The sequence below is a fragment of the Hyaena hyaena genome, unplaced genomic scaffold, assembly GCF_003009895.1.
Source record: "Hyaena hyaena isolate Hyena2069 unplaced genomic scaffold, ASM300989v1 scaffold_1219, whole genome shotgun sequence".
NCBI lineage: Eukaryota > Metazoa > Chordata > Mammalia > Carnivora > Hyaenidae > Hyaena > Hyaena hyaena.
The window spans coordinates 466045-492806 of record NW_024081841.1 but is presented as its reverse complement, the minus strand read 5'-3'; the positions used below and the strand labels follow the sequence as shown (position 1 = coordinate 492806).

Sequence of the window (26762 nt, the reverse complement as noted above, 5' to 3'; positions counted from 1 at the left end):
AATGTTTTATTTATTTCTAGGAGAGAGAGAGAGACAGCGTGAGCAGGGGAGGGTCAGAGAGAGAGGGAGTCACAGACTGAAACAGGCTCCAGGCTCTGAGCTGGCAGTCAGCACAGAGCCCGACGCGGGGCTCGAACCCACGAACCGCGAGATCATGACCCAAGCGAAAGTCGGACGCTTAACCGACTAAGCCACCCAGGCGCCCCGCGGCCACCTCATGTTACGGGCCGGGTTATGGGTGACAGCCAGTGGCTAGTGGTGGCTGTCCATGCCCTGCCGTCATGGAAGAAAAGAAGGGACATGAAAAGGAAGCAAGGCAACCGTGTGCAGTGTACATGGGGGACAGGAGAGTGACACAGGCTAGACACAAACGGCCCTTTCCCCTGGACGCCCTGCAGGGCATCATGTTATTCCTGCCCACGTCAGTCACCTGTGGCTGGGGTAATGACGGAAGCAAGGAAGGGTTTCCCCTGCCAGGTGCTTGATGCATTTTGAAAAGATTCCCATTGAAAGCAGTTGCAATAAAAAGGTCTCAGACCTTAAAGAATGAGCCCTCCGTTATCTGGCTCTCCCACTGCCTGGTCGCGTTCCCTGCCCCCGCCACACAAAGAAAACACACTGTTCTCATCCACCCTCAAGTACCTTAGGAGCACCCATTCACCTACAAACAGTTGATACCCTCTTCACTGACAATGTTATCCCTGTATTAGCAAGACTCCCCCACGGACTTCTGCCAGGCAAGACCTTGTTAGCTAGTTTCCATCAGTAGGCACTTGAAATCATAATGCCACATTAAAAAAGGATCACTTGAGAACAACAAACTTTTCATTCTGTATGCTGGCCTTGCCTTAAGGAGGACTGGATTCCTGAAGGCATTTCAATAGTCTCCACTGCCACTGTGGCCACACTGGGGACAGATTCCTGCTGACAACCTGCTGTCAGGGGATAAGTCTTTGCTTTGTGAGGATAGTGCTTGGGTCCTTGACTGTTTCTCTGGTGCTGGTGCCCAGCCCCCCACTCCCTTCTGGAAGAGGGAATGATAGTCAGGAACGTGGTCTCCTAATTCTGCGCTCAGAAGTCATTAGGCCACACGTGCCCCGAATGTCCCTTCTGCTCATGGAGAAGACGTAAGAGAAAACAGTAGAAGGCACATGGCTCTACCAGCCAGAGTCCTGATGGAGAAGGTGCTGGGGGCAGGGTGGGGGGAGGCTGTGGTGCTAGGGCCTGTGCTGTGCCACCACTGGGTAGCAGCTTCTCCTCAAGCAAGCACGCAGGGCCAGCCGGCAGTCAGGAGGGACTCCAGACCAGAGCAGCTGCTGTGGTGTGATTCTTTTATACACTGGTCTTGTGATTTTGCTTGAATGAAGAGGCTGTGGCCAAATATAGTTTCAACCCTGGGAGAGAACTGGTGAGGACTGAGCGAAAGACCTGGGAAGGCCTATTCAAGGCAAACCAGTTGGAAGAAGGAACCCCAGATTCAGAGAAATGAGACATGGATTGATGATGCTCCAAGCAAAGTTCTGACGGTAAAGAGAAGCCTGGGAGAGTCAGATGGGCGGGGTCCAAGTGGAAATGAGGAGGTGTAAACAGGAAATAACTAATCAAAGATGTCAGGGCCCAATGGGAAGTGGAGTTATGTTACCAGAGGTACATAACTGGCCAAAGATGAGAAGGAACTAGTTAGCTCTAGGCGGCTTTGCTGGAACCCACAAGCAGTTCCCAATTTCGATCTGGGGTTCTTTCATTATTTTTCAAAAGATAACAGCTTTACCGAGATACAATTCACATACCATACAATTCACCCACTTACAGGGTACAATTCAAGCTTCTAGTATATTCATAGAGTTGTACAACCATCACCACAGTCGATTTGAGAACATTTCAGTCACCTCCTTGGAGTTTTTGACTCTACAAAGTAGTCGGAGAAACTGGGAAAAGAGCAACCCAGATGACGAAAGGACTACATAGTAGGAGCTCAGAGAGCATGAGAGGAGATGGGACTTGAGTCCAAAGGAAGGAAGCCATGGAAAGATCTGGTGTTTCGATAGAGATCTACTAGGAGGAGGAGGCTCGGCTTCTGTTGCCATTAAGGACAAGCAAAAGCCTAGGCTCAAGCGCATCAAGAATTCAGATAAAACATGAGGAAAAAGAAAAACACTTCCTGGCGATGTTTGTAACTTCCTGGGTTATGCTGCCTTGCAAATAAGACTGATGAACGGTCTTGATAGGGTGAATTTTGAGTAACGGGTCCTTCACGTTTCATGGTGTTGGTGAGGCATCCCTTCAGAACTGGCTGAGTTCCAGCCCTTCTTGGGAGGTGGAATAGTTTTGCTGAACCCCGTTTTCTAGGGAGAAGCTTCTAGAGGGCCCTGTTACAAGCTGGATGAGTGATGGCCCTTTGGACGGATGAACTGAGTTTCCAAATGATAGTTTCCTGGTCAGATCAGGCATGTGGTGGTAAACCAGAAAATAGGAGTGGGATACCAGCTACAGGTCTCTATTCCAGATCATTTTTTGATTAAATTCTTTCTGCAAAGGGTTTATGAGCTTCCGCTGTGGACCGGGTATAATAAGACAAACCCTGGGGATAAAACGGTAGTTCTCAACCAGGGGGAACTTTGCCCTCCAGGGGACTCTTGACAATGCCTGCAGACATTCTTGTTGTCCCAACTGGGGTGATGGGGGGCAGGTGGGAGGGGGGCTATTAGCATCTCATGGGAGAGACCAGAGATGCTGCTCAACATCCTAGAGTGCCCAGGACAGGGCCCTACAACAGAGGACCATCCAGTCCCAAATGTTAATAGTGCCAAAGTGGAGCAACCTTGAGGCAAAGAAATAAGATTCAGTTCCTGCTTTTGAAGAATTTGGTCTGTTCATTGTGGTGTTTCTTACCACGGCTTGAAATGTGACCTAATGAAAATTTCTGCATTGAAAAAAAAAAACCAAAAAACTCTCCAAGGCCCGTATCTGAAGGGAGTATAAACAAAACTGAATTTCCAGTACCATTCGGGACTGACAAGCATGGGGCTATTGATGTAGAGGGGTTCATTACATTCTTACTAATTGACTGGGTTATCAAACTTTAGATTTAAAAAAATTATTTAAGCAGAGGGTGGACAGTTTCCAGGTGACTTATCTTTATCAGCAGGATGAGCCTACACTTTTTGAGTGTATATCTAAACCCTAGTTAGATGGAAAATAACCTACGAGTTGGGTTAATATAGTAAACCTCAACAGTCATCTCCTTTAACTTGAACTTGTTCCTAACTTCAGCAGGGCATTGCTATAATCTCACTTTGCTTAGAAATCCCTTTGTCTAATAACAGTTTCAGCTGGATTATTTGCAATATTTGGAACTAGTTCTTTCCACCACTCAGGTATGCTACTTACTATAAAAGCAACCAATACGTTCATTAAAATAAATACCAATTTATTAAAATGGCACCCTGAGGACCCCAAATACACCCTATTTTGTTTCGCTGATGTGGGAGGTCAGTTATTCGACCTGGTGGTAGTGAGCTGTTCTGGAAGACTGCCTTTTTTATTTAATGAGGAGTAAAGTCGGCCAGAATGACCTCTCACGCTTTTTTCCCTGCTGTTAAAGTTTTCAGCTTAGCAGCTTTTGAGTGTGGCTTTTAGAGGCTTGGCATCGCCACCCTTCAGTTTGAAATCTCCCCTTTACAATTGTACCAAGTGCTCTGAGCATTCCAGTCAACTGGAATGGTCTCGAAAATAATTTTTAAAAAATCTGTAATTCAGACTCTTCACTAATTCATACTGGGTTTTGTCCCCAAAGGATCCAAATTCCTGTGGGTTCATTGGGCTTCAAACCTGATATTTAAGAATCATTGCAAAGTACGTATTTTTAAGTTGTTGATACTTAAAAAGTGAAAGCAGAAAACTTTTCTGAGCATCAATTTCCTCACTCATAAAATGGAATCTGAATCCTTTCCTGCTCTATTAATTATGCTGTTTATGAAGATAATCACTGTATTGACATCCTTTCTCAGTAGTTGGCTACCATTCCCTCCCTCCCTCCCTCCCTCCTTTCCTCCCTTCCCCCCCCCCTTCCTTCCCTCTCTCTTTCCTTCCTTCCTTTCCTCCGTCCCTCCCTCCTTCCCTCTCTCCTCCCCTCCTCCTTTTGCTGGGAGTTTTCACCACTGTAGATGTACTTTTTCATTCTTAAAATATGAGAGCTTTGCATCTGAATCTAAACAAATCTTTGACCTCACTTTAGAATTTCCTACTCACTGTCAAGGACTTCCTTGGTTAGGACAGTAACTGTATCATCTTTAGATCTTTCATTTTTCCCTCTAGTTTTTATTTTACCAGGAGGATCACTACCCCCAAATATGGATTTTTGTAACTCATTCCAGTTTTTTATCATTTCTGAACTGAAGCCAGCTGAAGCCATCTTGCTTGACAAGTCTGAGCAAATATCAACATTCCTGGGGACTAAGTCTATTTCCTAAAAGAATCTGAGAAGCTATTCTTTAGGCTAGCTGGCCCAAACATTTTTTTAGAAGAAATGGGAAAATAAGTCATGAGAAAGAGTCTGAGAGAAATCCCGCTGAAATCTGAAAGGGGTGGAGACACCCGTGAGGGGTGGGGAGGTAAGCAAGCAAAGCTATCTGAATCAAGCAGAAGAATGATGGGGCTTGAAGTTTGCCAGTGCCCCCTCACCCCCATGACCCTTGTGGGGATCACATGCCTCAGACCAGGACCCATGGTTCCAGGCTGATCATTCTTACATAAAGTTTGTGTTGAAAGGCTGCGAACTTCTGCTTCGGGAGGGGGCATGGAACCGAACCACCAGGAACTGTGGGCTCACCTTGGCCACAGCAACAAGGCCTTTGTTCTTCTCCTCATTCCCTGGACTGCAGGTAGCCAAGTGGATTCCAGTTTCCATCAAAGCCTGGGAAGGGGGGCAGGCAGAGGGTATCACTGACCCAGTGGCACAAGCCCGGTCCCTAGACAACACCGTGTGCGGCCCTCACAGACCTCAGTAGGCAGGTTTCCTCATGCCACAGCGGCCTCTTCCCGAAGCCCTCCCTCCCGCCCCCCAGCCACGAATGGCAGGGCCTGGGGCTAAGTGTAGCACGGGGGGGTGGGGGGTGGGGGGGGTGGGAGTCCAGCCCAGGGTAGGGGGCAGCCCGTGCTGACTCCACACCCCGGCTGGCTGTGGAGCCAACAATTTTCACCCAACCAGTACTGATGTCTGAGGAGAAAGGGGCATTTCCAGACACATCAAAGAGAACTTTGTGGCTTGAGGTTTATAATGGAATTAGAGGCTGCAAATGCCTTCCTTTCCACCTATATGTCACGCAGCTTTAAGCACTGGCTTCTTCTAAAGGCCAAATCGAGAATCCTGTTCCCTCAAAGGCAGGTAAGCAGCAGGTCTTCCCAGGGTGCTGTGAAGAGCGGGGCCCTGCTGGCTGGTGTACGAAGGCTGCCCTGCGCAGCAGAGGCAGTGGGGACAACCACAAACGTGGTGAGAAGAGACATCAGGTGAACGGCAAGTGCAAGCCCCCAGGCACGTTTGTGTTGTTATCGCTGAGACGAGAACACACACGCCGTGCTCAGGAAACATGGCCAGAAACCCACCATGGGCGTACACATGGAAAAAGCCTGTGCTGTGTGGAGGCAGAAGGGATGGGGTCTGGCTGGTGCCGTTGAACGGGACTAGCTAGCCTGACGAGCAACGGCTGTTTGGTGATTACCACCACGTCGCACTTTGAAAAATAAATTTTAACAGCACAGGAAAAGAGCAGGAAAAAGAAAAGCCGTTCTGGGTGTTCAGTACAGCACCAGCTGAAATGGTAACCCTATACACGGAGAGCCTGGTAATAAAAGAACAGTCTTGCAACTGCTTTTCCTCCTGTTCATGTTCACGGTAACAGCTGGATACATACTAATTGCAAGAAGTGAAAGAAAGAGCTCTAAGTTTAAAAGCAGGCATGCCATCATCAGTCTGTCGCCAGCACAGTTTCAGACACAAGTGTGATGTGCCGCCTAGCAGATCTAGCTTAAATGTGCACTTGAACTGCCTCATTTGCAGGGGTGGCTTTACGCTGTTCTCTTCATCCAGGTGCCTCGCTTCCATCCACCGAGAAATGGCTGAGCTGACGGTTTTCAGCCTCAGCACCACCGATGTTTGGGCCGGATCACCTGCTGCTGTGTATGTGGGGGGGGGAGGGGGAGGTCCCACGCCTGTGAGATGTTCAGCAATGACCCCCTTCCTTACCCACCAGAGGCCAGTAGCATCCTCCCCAGCTGTGACAACCAAAAGTGTCTCCTGGCATTGCCAGATGTTCCCTGGGGAGGCACCATCACCCCCAGTTGAGAACCACCGGGCTAAACTAACGAGGGGCGACTTTTTCTTCCCTTCCCGACCCCACTCCCAAGTGTCTCTCTACCCCAAGCCAGGAACATTTCTGGGGCATCTCCTAATCCACCAGCAAAGGACTTACCTCTCATTCTGAGGGGTCCTCAGTAATATTTTTGGCTTGCAAGATTTCCAGTCATTCAGAACAATGCTCTTATTGCCTTTGAAAAGAAGGTCCTCTCCAGCTAAATTCTGAGGGGGTGGGGTGGGGAGGAAGCAGGTAAATTTTCCTTTTAGACACATTTGTCTGCTTTGGTCTATGGAAGGGTCAGACACAGAATTCTCCACACCCAGGGTCTATGTGAACTGGAAAGGGCCTCAGGTGCTTGAAACTCACCTCCCCATCTCTTCCTTGTCTGTGCCACAGTTTTACAAATGAAGAAAGCAAGGTTTAGAGGGGAAAGTGGCTTGCTCCAGTCCATACATATTCCTAGTCTTCCTTTCATGGTGGCATAGGCCAATATAATTCTTCTTTGCCCCATGTGCCTGGAGAGCTTAGGTCTCAAAACACAGAGAACTTGTAGCGCTTTACAAGCAACAGTTTTGGCCAAACCACACCAGTTAAGGAATGAAAATTTAAAAAATGATAGAATGCTGCAACCAATTAGTGCAAACAAACATTTATTGTGAAATATTCATCCTACCCTTTATTAGGTATTACATCATCAAAGCACTTTGTGGCAATGAAAATAGCTTTTTTACCCCTCTGATTCACCCAATATTCCATTAAAGCTGCAAAAAATGTGCAATCTGCTTGAAAAATAGGTTGCTCTTATTTACTCATTTGTGAAAAGTCAAAAATTAAAAAAGAAAACAATACTAGCTTACAGGGCCTCTAGAGCCAATTCGCCTTCCCGCTTCCCAACTACTCCCCAAAATAATTAACAAAGATAATTTGTTTTAAATGCCTTTTTATAAAACCAATGCACCTTTCCCCATATTATTATCATAAAAATTTTAAAAAGCCATTATTTACTTTCTTGGAAAAAAGGTGGCCAGCCGTTGTTTTTTGATCGGGAGCATGTGTATTTCCTGGGAGTTCACTTTCTTTAACTTTATGCTCCTGTTTTTGACGGGTTTCCTAAGGGGCTCCATGCTTCCCATGGGCTCTTCTCCTTGGCTATTGATGTCGTAGCCCTGAAGCACGGAGTCTTCTCTTTTGAAGGAGAAGTTTTTGGTGGACACGCCCGAGAGGCCTTTGATCTTGCCGCAGAAGATGGTAGGCACAGCATCTTCCACCGAGACGATAACCTTGGCCGCCTGGGACGCACTCACGATCTCCATGTGATTTTCAGCTTTGACCTCACCGCCGGGTTGGCTGGGCTGGCTAGGCAGCTGGGCGGGGTTGCTGCCTCCCACGTGGCTATCTATCACAGCCGAGGCCCCGTGGGCGGTGGCAGGGCCGAAGGGCACCTCCATGCCCCCGGCATGACCTGGGCTGTCCACTGAGCCGCTGCTGTCATACAGTGTCTCAACAGGAGGCTCAGATTTTCGGTGGGCTGCCAGCGACAGGTCCAGGACCGCATCTTCCTGGCAGACGGGGGAACTGGCTTCGCCAGCCTTAAGCCAGGGCACGGACTTCATGGAGAGGTCCAGGGCCTCATTCTCACCCCCCATCTTGATGACCGTGTGGCGGCTGAGCTGGAAGTACTCCCTCGGCTGGAGGATATCGAAGGGCTTCAGTTCCTCCTTCTCCAGAGGGCTCGGGGTGCCTTTGAAGGGGTGTAGGCCAAAAGAAGATGGCGGCTTGGGGAAACCGGAGCTGAGCTTGGATTCAGGACTCTGAGGCACAGGGATGGGGATGGGGATGGGGACCGGCACGGGCAAGGGGACGATCACAGGGTAGGGCACCAGGAGGGTGGCCGGGGGGACCAAGGGGGACAGGGGAGAGTTAAAGGGCTGTGGGGGCACAGGGGCGTATCCAGGAGGAGGCTGACAGGGCGGAGGGCCGAGGGCGCCCTGCGAGGGGAACAAATTCTGGAGCACAGCTTCAAACGGCAGCGTGGGCTCCTGTGGCCGGCTGGGGAGCCGCAGGTCCAGGAGCTGCGGCCGGGCCTCGGGGTCCTCGGCTCCCTGGAACAGGTTGTTGTGGATCGCGCTGGAGGAGCACGGGGCCTCCTGCGGCAGGACCAGAGGGGAGTTGAGGTGCTGGAAGACGTGCTGCTCCAGCACCACCGGCAGCTGCACGGGGCCCTGCGTGGTCATGACATAGGCGGCATGGCCGTTAGGGTTGAGCTCGGGCGCAGGGCTTCCCTCCACCTGCATGTGAATGGGCATCACCACCGGGCTCTCCCCGAGGCACAGGGGCTGCAGCACAGTGGCCGCCACCTTCAGAGCCATGCCGCCCTGTGACTCGGCCGGGGGGTTCAGGATGGATGGGGCCGGCACGGTCACCAGGGCCTTCTTTACCAGGTCCGTGGAGTTGATGTTCCAGGCCTCGGTGGTGATCAGCTGGGCCATGCCGTTCTCCAGTCTGTTATTGGCCAAGGCAGGAGAGGAGTCAGTCATGTCCATGGAAAGGTTCTGGGACTGCAGATCATCCATCACTTGGCTCTGATGCCACTGGGCCTGCAAGGCAGGATCATAACATGAACCTTCCATCAGAGACGACTTACAATTGCCTTAAGTGCTCTCGCCACGTCTTTTAAAAGTCTCCGTATCTCGGTGAACCGCAGAGCACACCCGTCCCCCTATGTACACATGCACGCTATAGATATTGCCTAATATATACAAACACACCCGAATGATCAGCTGTGCCTGGAGAGGCCCAATTTAACAGACGACTAAGCTATAAACAAAGATGATGTAATGACTAAACAGCCGAGAGAGGTTAAACAGAGTATTTCTAAGCCTAATACTCAGCTTATATGTTTAGCTTTCGCCAAGCATAAAGTTCCATTCCACGTTGCCATTGGAATGGTTAAGATACATGGAGACTTGACTTGCTCACATGCAAATGAGCAGCAAAGATTTACTTCCTTTACTTTAAGAACAAAATTAAGATCCTGTCATGTTAGGACATTCTAAGAGAGTGGAAGAGGGCCGTCCCAGTTATGGAAACCATCTTAAGAACTCTTTTAAGCAATCATTCTTCCCAAAGAAGCTTGATGGAAAGAAGAACAATGCATTTGCACATGGATCGGCACAGTTGTCTCACAGGCTTCCTCTGACCAACGCTATCCCCGTCCCTCCCCATAACAGGCAAATCCTCTCCATGGCACCAGGTGGAGACGGGGTAATTGCACGAGTGCTCATATGGTCCAGCGTCGCTTCCCCCAATCAGCTCATGTGCATGACTCGTGACCTCTCCTAACGTCTAGTTGTCAAGGGGAGAAAATGCTGATCCCAGGAGCTGAGGACATGGAACACTTGTTGGAAGCAAACGTCTTCAAAGGGGAGATACTCTTTCCTGATATCCCCAGCACCCCTGACCGCCTCCTGAGAGGCCCATGGAACCCAGCACGGGTGCTTCCTGGAGGAAGCAGGGCTGCAGCTGCGATAGGACTCTCCATGGAAACGCGTCCATATTTAGCCTCGTTACCATGGAGAAGGCAGGCACCATGTCTAACTCAGGGATCTGTGCAGGCCTGGAGTCTGGTTGGGCTCAATAATAATTCAATAATCCTCAGGCTTGCCAGGCAGGCCTGGGGCAACTCAGATTCTCCACCTCACCTGTTGGAGCTGTGTAGACTTTAGTCCAGGGGTCATCGCGCGTCCTCCTCTCCTCACCCCCAAGTTACCAACATGCCCTCCACAACCCGTATGACAGACCGCCCAGCAGACCATAGGAATAGAAATAAACAAACAAGGCCTCACTACAGAAAGACGGCTTAACAAATGAACAACCGTTGATATTTCCAGACAATCGAAATGTGTCAAATGCACAGAACAAGGACCTTCTCTGAAGCAGGAGGAAGGGTGACAAGCAGAAGGATGCTATGCAAACTACTTTGGGGAGGACTAGCTGGTAACACCGTCGGCAGGGTGCACACTAGTGCCTCTGATGGAGGGCTCTAGAGCCCGGCTCCCTAGGGGCAGGGCGTCCCCTGCAAACCAGAAGGGGACTCAGCGCGCTGGCCAATAATGCCTTTGGGGCACAGTAGGCAGGCAGCCCATGCCAGGGCAGCTGAGGGGGCTTGCCCCAATGGAAGGGTCTGGATTTTCCTGAGAGGAAACTTCCCTGAGTTAGCCCAGAAAATATCATTTGTTCACCCATTCCTTCATGCATTCATTCTTTCACTGATTCAACCCACTGATCCACTCAACGCCTACTGCACACCAGCACTTTGCTGGGGGCTGGAGATGCTGCCGTGAGCCTGACAGACAAGGTTCCTGCTTTGGTGGAGTTTACAGTCCAGTGGCGCACGTCTTTCAATGGACAGAGATTTGCTAGTGTGAGAAGGCCTCAAAGTTACGTCAGGAGAGGCATCAACAGCAGCAGGACAAAGCGTGGGTGGCCACTTGCTCGTAGCCCTGTAAAGGACCTGAGAACCTAGGGTCTCCTCCGGAAGGGTCTGCCCTGTCCCTCACAGTGGCCAGGACTCTCAGGGAGGGGTGAACAAAGGCTAAAGGGACACTGGGGTGGTGCCGGTGAGGACAAGGATAGCAATGGAAAGAGAAGGCACCCATGGCCACCCATCTGAGGTGGCTTCTGATGGCTTTCAAAGCAACTACTGGGAGAGGTCAAGACATGTTCTGTGCCATCTTCGGGCTTCCTCTGAGTTGAAGATTGCTTGCTTGTAAGGGGCGGCACCTATCCACCCTTCTGGACAAGATGGCCGCCCCAGCCTCTTTCTTTGCCTCCTTCGCACACCCCTGCCCCCTCCCAGGCAGAGAAGGCTGACTTCTCAGGGCTTCTTCCCCCTGCTCTTGGCCCACACCTTAGCTCGGGTGCCAGCTCTCACCTCTTCCTGCCAAACCTCACTCCTCTCCTACCTGGCCCTGGTTACAGGCCTCTCACTGCCCCAGAACCTTCCAGAACCTTCCAGTTCAGAATGTGAGGAGGGGACCTCGCCAGGACAGGGTGCCCCTGCTCCTTCCACAGATGGCCAGAGCCAAAACGGATTGAGCATTTGCTGTGTGCCAGGCCCCTGCCAAGAATGCTCAGAACTTTCCATGCATTACTTTATTTAAACCTCAGAACAACCCTGTGAGAAGGGGCCTCTAAGTATGCCCATTTTGCTGATGAGAAAACCGACTCCACAGGAAGGTTAGGTGACTGGGATAAGGGACACTGATGCTGGGATTTGTGTTCAGGGTTAATTCCAGGCTTCTTTTCCCAGTGGGAGCTGTGAGGGCCACACTCATTCATATATTTTGTTTCTTGGCAAGAACAGCGCTCTCCAGCCGCCCCTTCAACACCGAGTGCATGTGCCTACAGAGCTATGTAAAAGAGAGCGCTCGAGCATGAGATTTCTTCAAAGTGGTGGCCAAGTCCTTTCCAGAAAATCATCGAAGTGTTTGCTTATTCTCTTTTGTCCACCAGGACCCTTCCTTGTCCCTCTCACCAGGGAAGGAGCCGAAGGGTCACCAGAGTTCCTATCTTTGGGGAGGACATCTCCCATGCGGCGCCCCGTGACTGCTTTGGCCACACAGGCAGGTCCACAGCTGTCATGTGGGAGGAGGGGGAAGTGAGATTGGGCCCATGCTTCCTTTCCACTTTGCCCCAGCCCTGCTCCCAGAGCTCTGAGTCCCCAGCAGGAGATCTGAGGGCCTCCCTATAGCTCGCAGGTGCTGAGGTGCCCGCCCACCCACCTGACATCTATCTCAGAAAGGCCGAGGCCAAAAGGATGCAGGCCTTCTTGCCCTGTACCAGAGTTCCTTTCTTTGGGCAGTAGGCCCTGTGAGCACCCCCAGTCACTTCCCTAGAGCCACTGGCCTACTGAGATGAGGCTGGTATTTGGCTACACTGGCAAAGGAAACGGTCGCCTTACCTTCATCATGCACCCTCCTGCCTCCCAGAAAGTTTCTTCTCTTTCTGATTCCGGTCCCCTTGTCGTTTACCTGCTAATGGATGCCCCGACTCTGGTCGGCCGCTGGGGTCCTGAGCGCCCAGTGCAGGCACAGTGGGTGGAGCCGCTGCAGGAGCCAGTGCTGGAAGCCCCAGCAATGACCCTTGCTCCCAACCAGCTCATAAGATGAGGGCTCATGAGGCAAGTCTCCATTCCCTCCCCAGAATGAGAGAGAAGCAAGGTGACTGGACAGAAGGCAGAGAGCATGGGGAGGTGGGTGTGCTGAGAACTCTTCAAATCAGGAAGTGTCCTAGGAGCTACCAACTAATGCTCAAGTGAAGGCGCATGATGGCTTCAGTGGGGACAGGAAACGTTTTGTTCAGGTTTTTCAAAACATCTTTTGCAAATGGGTTTAAATGAGGTCACCCGTCTGTCTTGCCTACTACACCCATGATGACAGGGGCAGGGGGGTTTCTGGGCCGGGGTTAGTGAATGCAGTGTGGCCGGATGGGAAGTGGGCAGTTTGGATCTGTGGATCACTTTCAGTCTCTTGGCCCTTGGCCAGCTGCTGGAGCTGGAGGGTTGGGGTCCAGCCCAGTATAGGCCATGTGCCCCCCAGATGGAGACTCCGGGGAAAAGCCTCAGGGCCCAGGGTAAGTGAGGGGGTGAGGAGAGGATGTCTGGGGCCGTAGTTGGGCTCAGAGACCTGTGGGATCACAGAATTGTTACGTGGACCACTTGTCTAGCTGTCACCAAGATCTAAGTCAACCTGAGGCAGTCTCTCCCTGGGATCTGTGCCTTAGCCTGGAGCCCCCCTGGGCCTCTGCGTCACCGACCAACTCCTTCCTGCTCATCTGTCAGACTCTGTGGTCTCCTCTGAGATCTCGCCCCCACCTCACTGAGCTCCCACACAGCACCCCAACTTGCCCTTGTCTAGTCCCGAGCCTCCCCCTCACACTGGGATTGCCTGCTCACTCGCTTCTCCAGGAGGGAGGGGCTGCCTCATTGCCACATCTTTCTATCTGAATCTGGGGAATAGTAGGTGCTCAGGAAACACTTTCTGAGCAAAGCGGTGCCTGAAATGAGCGACTAGGCCTTCCTGAGTCTGGCTTCTCCTGTCCAGCCTCTGGGGCAGGCTCACCGTTCACAGAACCGTGGCACATCAAGGCTGGAAGGGGCGGTCAAGTTCACATCTCCGTCCCCTTCCTGACTCTGCTTATGAATGATGAAACCATGACCCAGAAAGTCTGACCAAAATTTTGCCTGAGACTAGTTATTGCAAAGGTCACCACGCTCTCACTGTGACAAAAGCAGAGGGTCAGGCCCTACCGGCACCACGGAGGGTAACGTGACAGCCACCCACCTTCACCAGCCAGGGGCATGTGAATGAATCCACCCTGGGGTCCTGTGTTTCTCTGACACACCCAGGAGAAAACCAAAGCAAAGCTGCCTGTGTGCTGTCTTCCTTATAAGGAGGTACATTCTCGAAGAAGCTGACCTGGGGCCTAACTCCCAGGACAGTGAATTAGGGACCAGCCCCACATCTGTGCTCCGCCAGCCGCCACTGCAAAAGCCATGCCTGTCTGGTGGACCTGCTGCTTCCAGAGGGCTGCACAAAGCACTCTTGTCACCCTACAGGCCTCCTTACACATTGACGTTTTTATAATGACGTTTTTATATATGGCTTAATTTAAAAAGCAAAACCACTTGAACGCTCAGATAATTCAGACTATTCTCCAGGTCCTAGAGTCCATCTATTTCCTCATTATGGGCATTTATCACTGAGTCTCTGTCTCTGTGTCTGTCTCTCTCTGTCTCTCTCTCTCTCTCTCTCTCTCACACACACACACACACACTCACTCACTCACTCACTCACTCACACCCCCAGATAGCTCAATCCCCTCATGCCTAATGCCCTGAGCCACATCCCAAATGATGCTATGGGGCTACCTAAAGTCAACTGAAGGGACATCAAATGTGGCTGTGAAATCCACACTGACGCAAGACAGAGTCCTCAAGACCAGCTCAGGTCTAGTCTGGTTTCTGAGCAGGGAATTTAAAAAAGCCCTGGAGTATGCCAGGTGTGCCTCTCAGAGGCCCAGACCGTCTCCTAGGGAAAGGCTTAACTTTATTTTGTGAATTTAGAGCACTTTTGCCCCAGAGACAACTATCAAGATGGCCACAGGGTCCTGGTCCGCAGAGCCCAGTGCCCATGAGCGAACCCTTTATGGCTGGGTACCCGGGCCTACAGGGCAGAGGTTACCTCACAGCAACTCAGACCAGGGGCCACTACCTGAGGTCACTGGAAAGCCGGCCCAGCCTCAGGGGAAGCGATCTTAGCGAGTTGGGGCTGCACTGGGCAGACTCCATGCCCGGGCCCGGTCCTGCCCTCGCTCCTGAGTATGCCCTGCTTCAGCCCCAACAGCAGGCAGACATGACCTGCTCTCCTCTTCCACTGAAATAAGCCTCATCTAGATTTTTCTATCAAGATAAATTTCTTCCTCTACAACATTCATTTAAAAATATCTATCTTGATAATTCTCTCAAGATACATGTTTTCCAATTGAAAAAAAAATTGACAGCTTTGATTTTATGGAACCTGCAGGCAGTTATCAATTATTCCAAATAGGATCTTCTATGTGCTCACTGCTCAAAGCGGGGTCTCTGAAGCAGCTGCAGCATCATCTCCAGGAACTTGCTAGAAATGCAGGCTCTTGGGTCCCGCCCCAGGCCTCCCGCATCAGAATCCGCACCTTGACAGGCTCCCTGGGGGACTTGGTGCACATGCATGTTAAAGTCTGACAAGTTCTGGCTGGCTTAACACTGGTTCACAAACTTGGATGCCCATTAGAATCCCTTGGGAATTTTGAAAAACTATGGATGTCTGGTTCCCCCACCCCCGACTCTAATTTAATTGGTCTGGGGTGCAACTGGGGCTCTGGGGTTTTAAAAAATCCCCTAGGTGATTGTACCATGCAGTCAGGTTGGGAACTCTTAATCAGAGGCTGGAGGATGAGGCAGCGGTCAGCCAACCTTCCTAGCGGCTGATCTGCCTTCATGCTTCACAGGAAAAACTAAAGCCCTCAACCCAAGCTCTCCCAACCTCTCCCCAGCTCTCACGGTATTTCCCCATGTCCCCTTGCCCCTGGGAAAAGGTGACATGTCTCTCCCTTTTGAAAGGCTGACTTGGCAGAGAATCTGCTAAGAATCCTGCTCCCCCCACCAGCACTCTCTATTCTGAGTCTATTTTCTGCTTTCCATCCAGCACTTCAACCACACCCTCAATGACTGAGTTAATTCTGTATAAAAATCCCCAGCCACTTCCTAGGAGTTAAATGAGTAACGTCTAAGTTTCGTGCATTAATACAACATGGATGTGGTTTCACCATTCAGGACCCGATATGCACTAAATATCTAAGAAGTAATTCTAGCTGGGTAAAAAAATGGTTTTGCGCTCCCCATAGGGTGTAATAATTGTTAGTTACTTGTCCCAGTGATTCGATTTTCTGAGCTTTAAACACCAGCACAGGGCCATTCTACTGAAGCCATGAACACAACTCTCACATGAATGTGTTCCCAAATTAGTGAACATACAGAGAATACACAAACAGTTGTCCACTTTAGAGGTGATTGCCTTTTAGATCCAAGGACCCACACAGCCCTCCAGAAGAAATATGACCATCCAGGGTGAGCTTTGGAAATCAGTTCCCTGACATGGTACTTCATTTATGAAAATAGCTGTGGCCTCGTAGTTCAGGACCGAGTGCCCCCTTCATCTAGACGGCCAGTGGCTGTGGGCATTTCTGCAGAGAGCACAGACTGCAACTCTTGGCTCTTACGCGATGTTTGTGAAACCAGGTAGAGGTGGGCGAGTCACGAGGGGCTAGTAGTGCACCTGAGCATCATCAACACCAGGGAACTCCGAGGTCTTCCCTGGGAGAGGGGAAGGTCACCATAAGACTTATGTAGGGCCATTTTTCCATCTCATCCATCCTATTTATTCCCATTTTTCTATTCTATAGCATATGTCACAAACAAATACAAGTAGACACATAATTTTGTGTATGTTGCATTGGGGCAGTGTACAAACACTTTTTTTCTAGTAGGCGTGCAAGAATGAAAATGCTGCAACTCAGCAGGGGATATAATGATGTTCCACTAGAGCACAAGAGGGATCTGTGAGGCTGGCAGGGGTGGGGAGCACCGTGGGGTTGTCCCGCCTCCCTTCTTGCCAGGTGGAGAATGTCAGATGTCTTTGCATTTATGATCTCATTTCATACTCCTAGTTACCTGCAGCCTGCTCCCAGGAGCGGAAGGTGGCCCTTGGGCTACACAGGACTGCGTGAGGGCTAGAGTGGGAACTATGTTCACATGCATTCATTTATTTATTCTTTCAAAAACTATCTGAGTGCCTACTGTGTGCCAGGCATGTACTTCCCATTCCTCTGCCCTGGTACTGTTTTCTCCATAGGCTTGTTGCCTTCTCCCTTGCCTCAGTTCTCAAACTATTAACCAAACGATCCTCTCCTGGGGTTATGTGCTTCTGCCAGGGCTCCTTCAAGGCCTAGGTATCCTGCAGGGGTAAAGCAGTAAGTCTCTAGAGGAAGAACGCCAGTCCCAAGACAGCAGTGGGAAGAGATGTTAAGGCAAGGACCTCTCTAAAGTAGAGAAGAAATGCTTATTTTCCAGAAACTACAGGGAAAGAAGATTCCTCCTCAGGTCTTGGTGAACTTCAGGATCAGGGAAAAAAATCCTGAAGAGCTGCTGTTGGTGGCAGGGGACATTGACCTGGACAATGGGCTGTGACAGTCAGTGAGCGTCTGTCCCTGCATTTGCTCAAGGTCCACAGCCTTCTGCAGGACAGAGAAAACCCCAAACACCCTCAGGTGCCAGTGCCCGAGTGGCCACCTTGTCCAGGAGCACAGGTCATGTTTAAGGTCTCAGGCCAGGGTCTCTCTTCTTAAAATACTATTATTTTGGGAGTTTTTTTTTTTTTTTTTTTTTTTTTTGGCAATAAAGAAACCTCTGAAATATGGAACAAAGAAGGGGGAAAACCTGCCTCTGGAAGAGAAAATACTTCTAATTAGATTGAGATACAAAGGTTAAATTTTTGTTCTGGGAAAAGGACTGTTTATAATCCCATGTCATTAGCAGGACATTTTCCAGAGACTAGTGTGCCAGAAATAGACCTTTTGAGGGGTCACTGGAAGGAAGGGGTGTAGATGTGCGAAGTCAAAGGACTGGAGTTCAGATTTTCCCTTTCTCCTAATGCATCTGAGCCCCTCAACAGCTATTGGCACAGAAACAGTGCCAGCCTCAGCCTGGGCACTGGGCCCCCCCTGACAGTGCTCACAAGTCCAAGCTTTGAACTCAGACAGGCCTAGGATCAAATTTCACCTCTGCCTTGCTTTGCTAGCTGTGTGGCCTTGGGCAAGTTAGTTCTCAGCCTGTTCTCACCCTCAGGTGCCAGGGCCCGAGTGGCCACCTTGTCCAGGAGCACAGGTCATGTTTAAGGTCTCAGGCCAGGTTCTCTCTGCAAAATGGGGATTACAGACCTGTGGTGGCTGTAATGACTAGAGGAAATAATCTATGTAAAGTACTTGGTACCATGCCTGGCACACGGAATGTACTCAACAAAATGTGGCTATCACCACCATCACCATCGTCATTGTCAATACCACAGTCTCCATCTTCATCATTCTCATTGTCAAAGCTGTCATCATCACCATTGTCACCTTGTCACTAGCCTCACTGTCATCATTATCAGATTCACTGCTAGTATTTCCTCTGAGCATCTTAACATAGCATTGCTGATGCTCCCAATGGGTTTGTACATTAAGCTGCCAAGTTAAAACCCTGTTTGTTCAAAGGGTCATTTTCAAATCAGCTGCAAGGAACTGGGAAGGCATTTAATGTAGAATTAATGTTATATACCTTACAGTGAGGTCCCCACAAATATTCACTTGCCCCCCAACATAGCTGAAACATTGGATGCTTGCGGTGAAAACAGAAAACAACACTGTTGCACTATTAGAAATGAAAGACTATGGGAAAATAACTAAATACAAAAGTCTATTTCTCATCCAGGCAGATAGGTTGGGGGAGAAAAGGGAGGTGGCCAGAGCCTTTTATATCTTGAATATGAACTCATGAGCACTTATTACTGATTGGCTATGGTGTAATTTCACTTTAGGTCCCACGGGCTTCTTTCTCCCTGGCACAAGGGCCTAAGCAGCTCTCCTCTCCGGCTTATCAACTGGATTAGGGTCATTCTCTCACTCAGAAGAGGAACACAAACAAAGAAGGGGTGGAATAGCAGAGAAAGAGGGTTAAGGACAAGAGGAAGAGGGAAAGTAAAGGGATTTTCTGAGATAATTGGGCAAGAGCTAAAGGAAAGAAGGGGGGAGACTATTTAAAAGTATGTGTAGGTCCAAATGAGAAAAAGATTGCTCAGCTGGAAGAGAGAAGCCACCGAGAAACTGGGTAACACTGAGAAAAGCATTGACAGTTATTCATCTGGCCACAAGGGGGCGCTGTGTGCAACAACAGCTTGGTTGCTGTGCAGAGTGGTAGAGGCAGAGGTGGGACTGGACCTTCTCAGGAGGGTGAGGGCATGAGGAAGATAAGAAATTGTTCACCAGCACTAGAGGTATGAAAGGGGGGTGACCCAGATTTGGGGAAATCTCCCATGCTTTTAAAACCACCAAGCACATTCACTTGTGACTTGGCTGGGCTGTTAGTTCTAGGGAAAAAAAAAAAAAAAACCCAAATAGATTTATCTTCTTTTGATGCCTGATCTTCATTTTTGCCTACCCCTCACCCTTCCTTGGGTGGTCAGAATTGGGTTCCCCTCATTAGAATTGGGCTTTCCAGAAAGAAGCTGATAAAGTCATTCTCATTGAGGTCTATGTCTGATAGGTTCAAGGATTATGTTTCCTTTATTGGTATAATAAACATAATCCAATCAGTGGACAAATTTATGGACAAAGAAATAAAACTCTAATCTAGGGGTGTCAGATACCAATCATGGGAAGGACTTTACTGTCTTGAAATCTCTCCACAGAAACAAGAACCTACAACTATGGCCAGGAATGCTGGCTCCACTAAAAGGCATTTGAGGGGCGCCTGGGTGGCTCAGTCGGTTGAGCATCTCCTCAGGTCATGATCTTGTGTTCATGGGTTCGAGCCCTGCATCAGGCTCTATGCTGATACCTCAGAGCCTGGAGCTTGCTTTGGATTCTGTGTCTCCCTCTCTCTCTGCTCCTCCCACACTAGTACTCTCTCTTTCTCTAAGATAAACATTAAAAAATTAAATAAATAAATATTGATTTGGATTGCACTGAATGTGTAGATTGCTTTGGGTACTAATGACATTTTAACAATATGTATTCTTCCGATCTATGAGCATGGGATGTTTTTCCATTTCTTTGTGTCTTCTTCAATTTCCTTCATAAGTTTTCTATAGTTTTCATCATACAGATCTTTTAGATCTCTGGTTAGGTTTATTCCTAGGTATTTTATGTTTTTTTGTGCAATTATGAATGAGATCAGTTTCTTGGTTTCTCTTTCTGTTGCTTCATTATTGGTGTATAAAAATGCAACCAATTTCTGTACATTGATTTTGTACCCTGTGACTTTGCTGAATTAATCCACAAAAGACCCCAAATAGTGAAAGTAATATTGAAGAAGAAAACCAAAATGGGAGGCATCACAATCCCAGACTTTAGCCTCTACTACAAAGCTGTAGCATCAAAACAGTATGGTATTGGCACAAAAACAGACACCCAGACCAAAGGAATAGAATAGAAAACTCAGAATTGGACCCACAAATGTATGGCCAACTAATCTTTGACAAAGCAGGAAAGAGTATCCAATGGAAAAAAGACATCTCCCAGATGGTGCTGGGAGAACTGGGCAGCAACATGCAGAAGAATGAAACTAGATCACTTTCTCACACCATACACAAAAATAAACTCAAAATGGATGAAGGACCTGAATGTGAGACAGGAAACCATCAAAACCCTAGAGGAGAAACCTGGAAACAACCTCCTTGATCTCAACCGCAGCAGTTTCTTACTCGACACATCCCCAAAGGCAAGGGAATCAAGAGCAAAAATGAACTATGTGAGACCTCATCAAGATGAAAAGCTTCTGCACGGCAAAGGAAACAATCCATAAAACTAATAGGCAACCAATGGAATGGGAAAAGATAGTTGCAAATGACATATCAGACAAAAGGCTAGTATCCAAAATGTATAAGCAACTCACCAAACTCCACACCCAAAAAACAAATAATCCAGTGAAGAAATGGGCAGAAGACATGGATAGACACTTCTCCAAAGAGGACGTTCAGATGGCCAACAGACACGTGAAGCGATGCTCAGCATCTCTCATCATCAGGGAAATACAAATCAAAACCACACTGAGATACCACCTCATGCCGGTAAGAGTGGCTAAAATGAACAAATCGGGAGACTCTAGATGCTGGCAAGGATGTGGAGAAACGGGCACCCTCCTACCCTGTTGGTGGGAATGTAAACTGGTGCAGCCCCTCTGGAAAACAGTGTGGAGGTTCCTCAAAAAATTCACAACAGAACTCCCCTATGACCCAGAAATAGTAGTGCTAGGAATCTACACAAGGGATACAGGAGTGCGGATGCATAGGGGCACATGTACTCCAATGTTCATAGCAGCACATTCAACAATAGCCAAATCATGGAAAGAGCCTAAATATCCACCAACTGATGAATGGATCAAGAAGATGTGGTTTACCTATACAATGGAATACTACATGGCAATGAGAAAGAATGAAATCTGGTCATTTGTAGCAATGTGGATGGAACTCGAGGGTGTTATGCTGGGTGAAATAAGTCATGCAGAGAAAGACAGATACCATATGTTTTCACTTATAAGTGGATCAGGAAAAACTTAACAGAAGACCATGGGGGAGGAGAAGGGGAAAAATAGTTGGGGAGAGGGAAGGAGGTAAACCATGAGAGACTCTTGAACACTGAGAACAAAGAACAAACTGAGGGCTGATGGGGGTGGGGGAGAGGGGAAGGTGGGTGATGGGCATGGAGGAAGGCACTTGTTGGGATGAGCACTGGATGTTATAGGGAAACCAACTTGACAATAAACGATGAAAGGAAAAAAATAAAAAATTAAATAAACAAACAAATAAATAAAAGGCATTTGAGGTTCAAAAATGGGAGTGGGATGTGCCCTCGACCTCTAAGCACTCAGAATTAAGTGAGGGAGTTAAGGTGAGTCAACTATTCATTCCTTTATAGACTTGATCAACAAATGCTTACTGTTCACTCTTGGGAACCTCAAGAGTATGTGCTTCCTGAATACTAAGATTTTAGAAGTGTCCAAAGTTGTCCTTACTTCATTCTACAGGGGGACCCTGTTGCTGAAATGGCTCTCTCTTGAAACTCTGGCTTCTGTCTTACCAGATTTCCATGCAGAAGTTAGGGGCTCTCAAAGGACCTTGTCCCCATGTACAACACGCTACTACAGTGCTACAGCCACAAGGGAAACTTAATGACCATCACCAGTGGTGATGGATATGGTGGGAGGGAGGGCTGCTAGGTTTTGATGAATCCAACCAGCTAGGTTGCTCCATAAACAGACTGATTTGCCTGGAAATAGTTTATTTGGGAGAAGATCCTAGAAAATACCAGTAGCGGAGTGAGGTGGCAAGATAGGAAAGAGAAAGAGGGCAATTTATCAACTAAGTTACCACTGCAGACAACTAGGGCTCGATCTACCAGGGGATTCTGGGAGGCAGTGGAAAACATATGCCTTGGGGTTGGGGTGTTTATTCACCAACCCCCATCCATCACAGGTCACGGGCTGCTGCTAGATGGTGTTAATTCCTTGGCACTTCGAATTAGCCCAGCAGGCAGGCCTACTGTGCTCCTGAGGGGAAAAACATGTCCTCTAGAATAGTCACAGCCATTTGTAGTAGATGGCCTTCGGCATATAGAGGCCAATCTGAAGGTACACAGGGGCTGGGAACAAACCATGTCTGCTACACCAGCCATACCCTGGAAAGTTGCAGTGCTTATTATGTGAAGACCCAAATATCACTAATTCAGGTCACCATGGCCAGGTGTTTCCCCAGTGGGTGACACTTTCTATGACCCTGTGAAGAGGACCCTCTGTGCTGATGACAATCTCCAGGCCACAAAGGAATCAGCTCATGAGAAGCTGCTTTGAGATCTCACAAGGAACCTAGCACACAAGAAGGCCACAGAGAGCTGGCTCTCTTTGCAAAAGTAAAATGGTCCAGAGATGGTCAGCTTGGCCAATGTGTCCTTTTGCTAGAATATAACTGGGGCCCTCGTGAAAGTTGTTTTAATCCTATTTGTGCTGGCTGGAATGCTAGATATTCCTGTGATGAGTCACAGAGGGAGTTTCTCTTCGGGTGATCCTGTGTTCCAAGTCAGGGACCAAAAAACAATAAATAAACAAATGCCACTTCACTTCATCAGCTGCATACCTCCTAAAAATAAAAATAATAACAGCCTTGACCTGAGAACTACACAGACAACAGGGGAAAGAAGAGGGTAGGGAATGCTCATCTCTTCAGCATGGAGCCTTCTTTCTGGAATTATGTTTGTCAGAAGCGTCCCTCTGCCTGGAGGCGAGCTCTTTCAAGAGCAGAACAACACACTGCAGAATCTCAGAGCTGGTGAGCCTTTTGAAGTCCTATAAATTCACTATATTTATCTTAAAGCAAGTATCGTGACTGCAACTAATACAGCATAAACAAGGCAAAGGCGGGAGCGGGGGAGGGAAGAAACTGCTGCGTAACATCTGGTTAGCTGACAATGAAGATTATAGGTATTGTTTCCTAGTTTCTTTCAGGAAAGACTTCTGGAATTCATGTACACACACACACACACACACACACACACACACACACACACACACTGCACAGTAGGTAAGTAGAAAAGAGGCCATCTGTTGTCCCTCTAACTCTCAAACCAGAATTCACATTGAATCTACTGTGTCCTCACCTAGTCCACCTCGGGGTTCCAGTCTTCACAGCTTTGCCTTGCCCCATGGGTCAGATTTCAACAGAGGAGATAGTGGAATGGAGTGGAGGGTTCTAGAAGTGCAGGAGGAAAGGTATAAGAGGAAAGGGGTGTGGGGCTTGGCCAGGGCTGGAGCCCAGGGCTCGTGAGGGCTTGAGGGAGAGACAGGGTGCTGTGAACCTAGAGGGCATCTGGCGCTTCCACAGGGTGTGAAAAGTTGCTTATGCCCCCCACAGGACTGCCAACTCAACCTCCATGACTTTGAGGTCCCGGTGAACAGCATGCCATGATTCAGAAGGGAGACCATTAGGCTGGGAGGGAAAGAGAAAGGAGATTCATTTGCAGCGCTTTGCTAGTTCCTTCTCTCCTCCTCTGTGTTTCTGTTTCTCTGTCTCTCTCCCTTTCCTCCCCCCATACATACACGCTCACAAGATGATACTAATAAACTATTTACTAAGTATTTACCTCTGTGCCAGGCACCCTGCTAGGTATTTTACATTTATTTTCTCCTCTCCGTGACTCAGAAACCCCAGCAGATCAGTACGACCTTGGTGTGAATTGGTTTGTTGGGGTTTTTTCCCTTCCAGGAATTGAACTGTGAATCTCCAGGGAGTGACTATTTTGATGGGAAGGAGGGCCAGTGCCTTCCAGAATGTGAATGACATTTAGTACAGAGAAGGCAGGACTGGAGGAGGTGGGGAAAAGAGAGGGCAAAGGAAGGTTCCTGGCATCATCTGTAGGGGCAAATGGGGCTGCGGAAGGGCAGGAAGGGAGGAAGAAGGGGAAGGATCTTGCCTCTGGCCAGAACCCAGAGTTCCCTGGCCTGCTTCTGTACCTGGGGCAGGCCTGCCCTGAGCTCCCCATCTACCATTACCATTGCAGCCAGCCACCGCTGGCCCCTGAAGGACACAAGAGCTCCCATTTCTTTTGTGGTCTAACTTTTCTTTCCTACGCCTCTGGACAAGCTTGCATCCAGGCAGGGATTCATTCCCAGCCTTCCCAGGAATACATTTTATCTGTGGGCGACTGGTCAGCTGTTCACCATACCCATTTCCGTTCTGCCTGGACTACATTTCCCGGCCTCCTTTGCAGTTAGAGAATGTGGGTGGAAGTGATGTGCGCCACTTCCAGGGCTGGCTCCTACAAACCTTTTATACGTGATGCTCCAATTTCTTCCTTCTTGCTTGAGCTTGATACACTGGGGACTCTTAGAAGCTTCCTGTTGGAGACAGTGGAGCCACAAGATGGGAACGGGCCACACGCCTGAATCCGAGTTTGGAGGAGGGCCACCTGCCATCAGGAACATCCATTTTGGGGTTTTTGTAAACAAAAAATAAACTTATACTGTGTTTGAGCCATGACACACTTCCAACTTGTTTCAAACAGCAACTAGCATTATGTCAACTGACACAGTGCTTCCTTGGACCCATTCTGCACAGTGAGTGCTAGGGACATACTGACTTGTAGCCTTAGAACACCCTGAACCCCACCAGCTGGAAACCAGAACTGCAAGAGTAGCTCAAGTGTTCAGAGCCCAATTCTGAGCTTCCCAGTGCTAACTTCGCTGCACGAAAAGCACTGACACCTTTGGCTGTTCTTTCTGACTTGAATCAATTGATTAACGTGGGTTCAGGATGATTTGTTGCTTGGTTCTTGCATAAATATCCACTGAAAGAGTCCATTTCATAGGCATTCCCAGAGCTGGCAGCGTTGAGAGAAAGCAGGAGGCCCAAGCTGCCTTCACAGAGCAGGAGGGGCAGGCCTTTCAGCGGCCTTCCTCCCTGGAGAGCCACAAGCAGCCTCGGCCTGCGTGGGTGGGTGTGGGTGTGGGAGGGAGAAACAGAGCCCCAGCATGACTCAGGCAAACAGACCCTAGAAGCCGGTGCACCGGGCACCTAGCCAGTGGAGACTGCTAGCCTTATGACATCCCTTCTCTCTTTGCATCCTTGGATGTTTGGTTGGTTTGTGGAGCAGGAAGGCCTGGGATGCCTGCCATTTCCCCAGTCACATCAGATTTTTTATTGGAAAAGTCCCTGTGGATTTTCCTTTAGGGGAGCTCATCATCTATGGCTCAAGGGTCTGGGCCAGCTTTCCCTGAACACCCTCCATAACTGATTTTCTAGGCAAAGAATGCCCATCCAAAGGCATCCTTCCCTTCTACCAACCACTGAAGTTTCACTACTAGCAAGCTCTTGCCTTGTGTTCAACATTACTGACCTCTTTCTGGTTTCCTGTCGAAAATACTGATCCATCTAATGACATTGGGATATCGCCACTTTGGAATGAACTGATCACAACACCTTCTACACAGAAGAGGCACCAGCACTAACAGTGGGACATTTCCTATCCATGACTCAGGTGGAACCCTGACCTTGTCAACCAGCACAGTCATAAAGCCAACACACCTTGGGGTGGGGGGAGGGGGAGGGGGAGGGGGAGGATGTACATCAGGTCAAGTTCTAATCAGCAAGACTCCTTCCCAGAGGGCTAATGGAGTTCCAGTTATCTCTTCATCTCCATCAATACTTGAGGCTTGGCTACAGAGCACAGGAAATATTAATATTCACGGGTGGTGAAATGTGTAGCTTGCTAATTAGCATGAGGACTGTAAGAAATGGGTAAAATAGGAGCACCTGTGTCACCCAGCTGGTTGAGTGTCTGACTACTGATTTTAGCTCAGGTCACGATCTCACAGTTTGTGAGTTTGAGCCTCACATTGGGCGCTGTGCTGACAGCATGGAGCCGGCTTGGGATTCTCTCTTTCTCTCTCTCTGCTCCTTCCCCACTCATTCTCCCTCTAAATAAATAAATAAATAAATAAATAAATAAATAAATAGTGTAAAAAAATGTGTAATTTAAAAAAGGGTGTAGTCCATTAAAAAAAGAGAAATGGGTAAAATAGTGACATTCAAAATCTATGGAGTAGAGGGGCACCTGGGTGGCTCAGTTGGTTAAGCATTCAACTTCAGCTCAGGTCATGATCTCACATTTGGTGACTTTGAGTTCTGCCTCGCGCTCTGTGCTAACAGCACAGAGACTGCTTGGGATTTTCTCTCTGCCCCTTCCCAGCTCACGCTTGCATGCACTCGCTCTCTCTCTCTCAAATAAAGTATATGAATTAGAAAAGATGTTTTAGAAGTGTTTCCCGCCCTGTACGCATAGGGCTGGAGAAGCCAGGAAAGCCCACAGCCAGCACCCCAGGGGTGGTTCTCATGCCTGCCACCCAGCTGGCCCCATGCCTGGCTATTGGTTTTGGAGGATTTCCAGTTGTCTTGCCAAAATTCTGCCTTGGAAATATTGTCATATCTGCATCGAGTGGAGCTTCTGTATCATGTGTGGTCACGGCAGGGGAAAGGACAGCTGGCTGGGACTCCCTAGAACAGG

At 48.9% G+C, this 26762-nt stretch overlaps 1 protein-coding gene across 2 annotated transcripts in view; it reads right to left on the bottom strand.

Annotated features, from left to right (window-relative positions):
* Positions 1-7030: 7030 nt before the first annotated feature.
* RAI2 (retinoic acid induced 2) overlaps positions 7031-26762 on the bottom strand; it is a 61148-nt gene continuing 41416 nt past the window's right edge. For both annotated transcript variants that reach the window (XM_039222875.1, XM_039222874.1), the window contains exon 2: positions 7031-8953. In XM_039222875.1, the coding sequence (XP_039078806.1) occupies positions 7358-8929 (1572 nt within the window). In that variant the 5' untranslated portion in view covers positions 8930-8953 and the 3' untranslated portion in view covers positions 7031-7357. The remainder of the gene's footprint in view (positions 8954-26762) is intronic.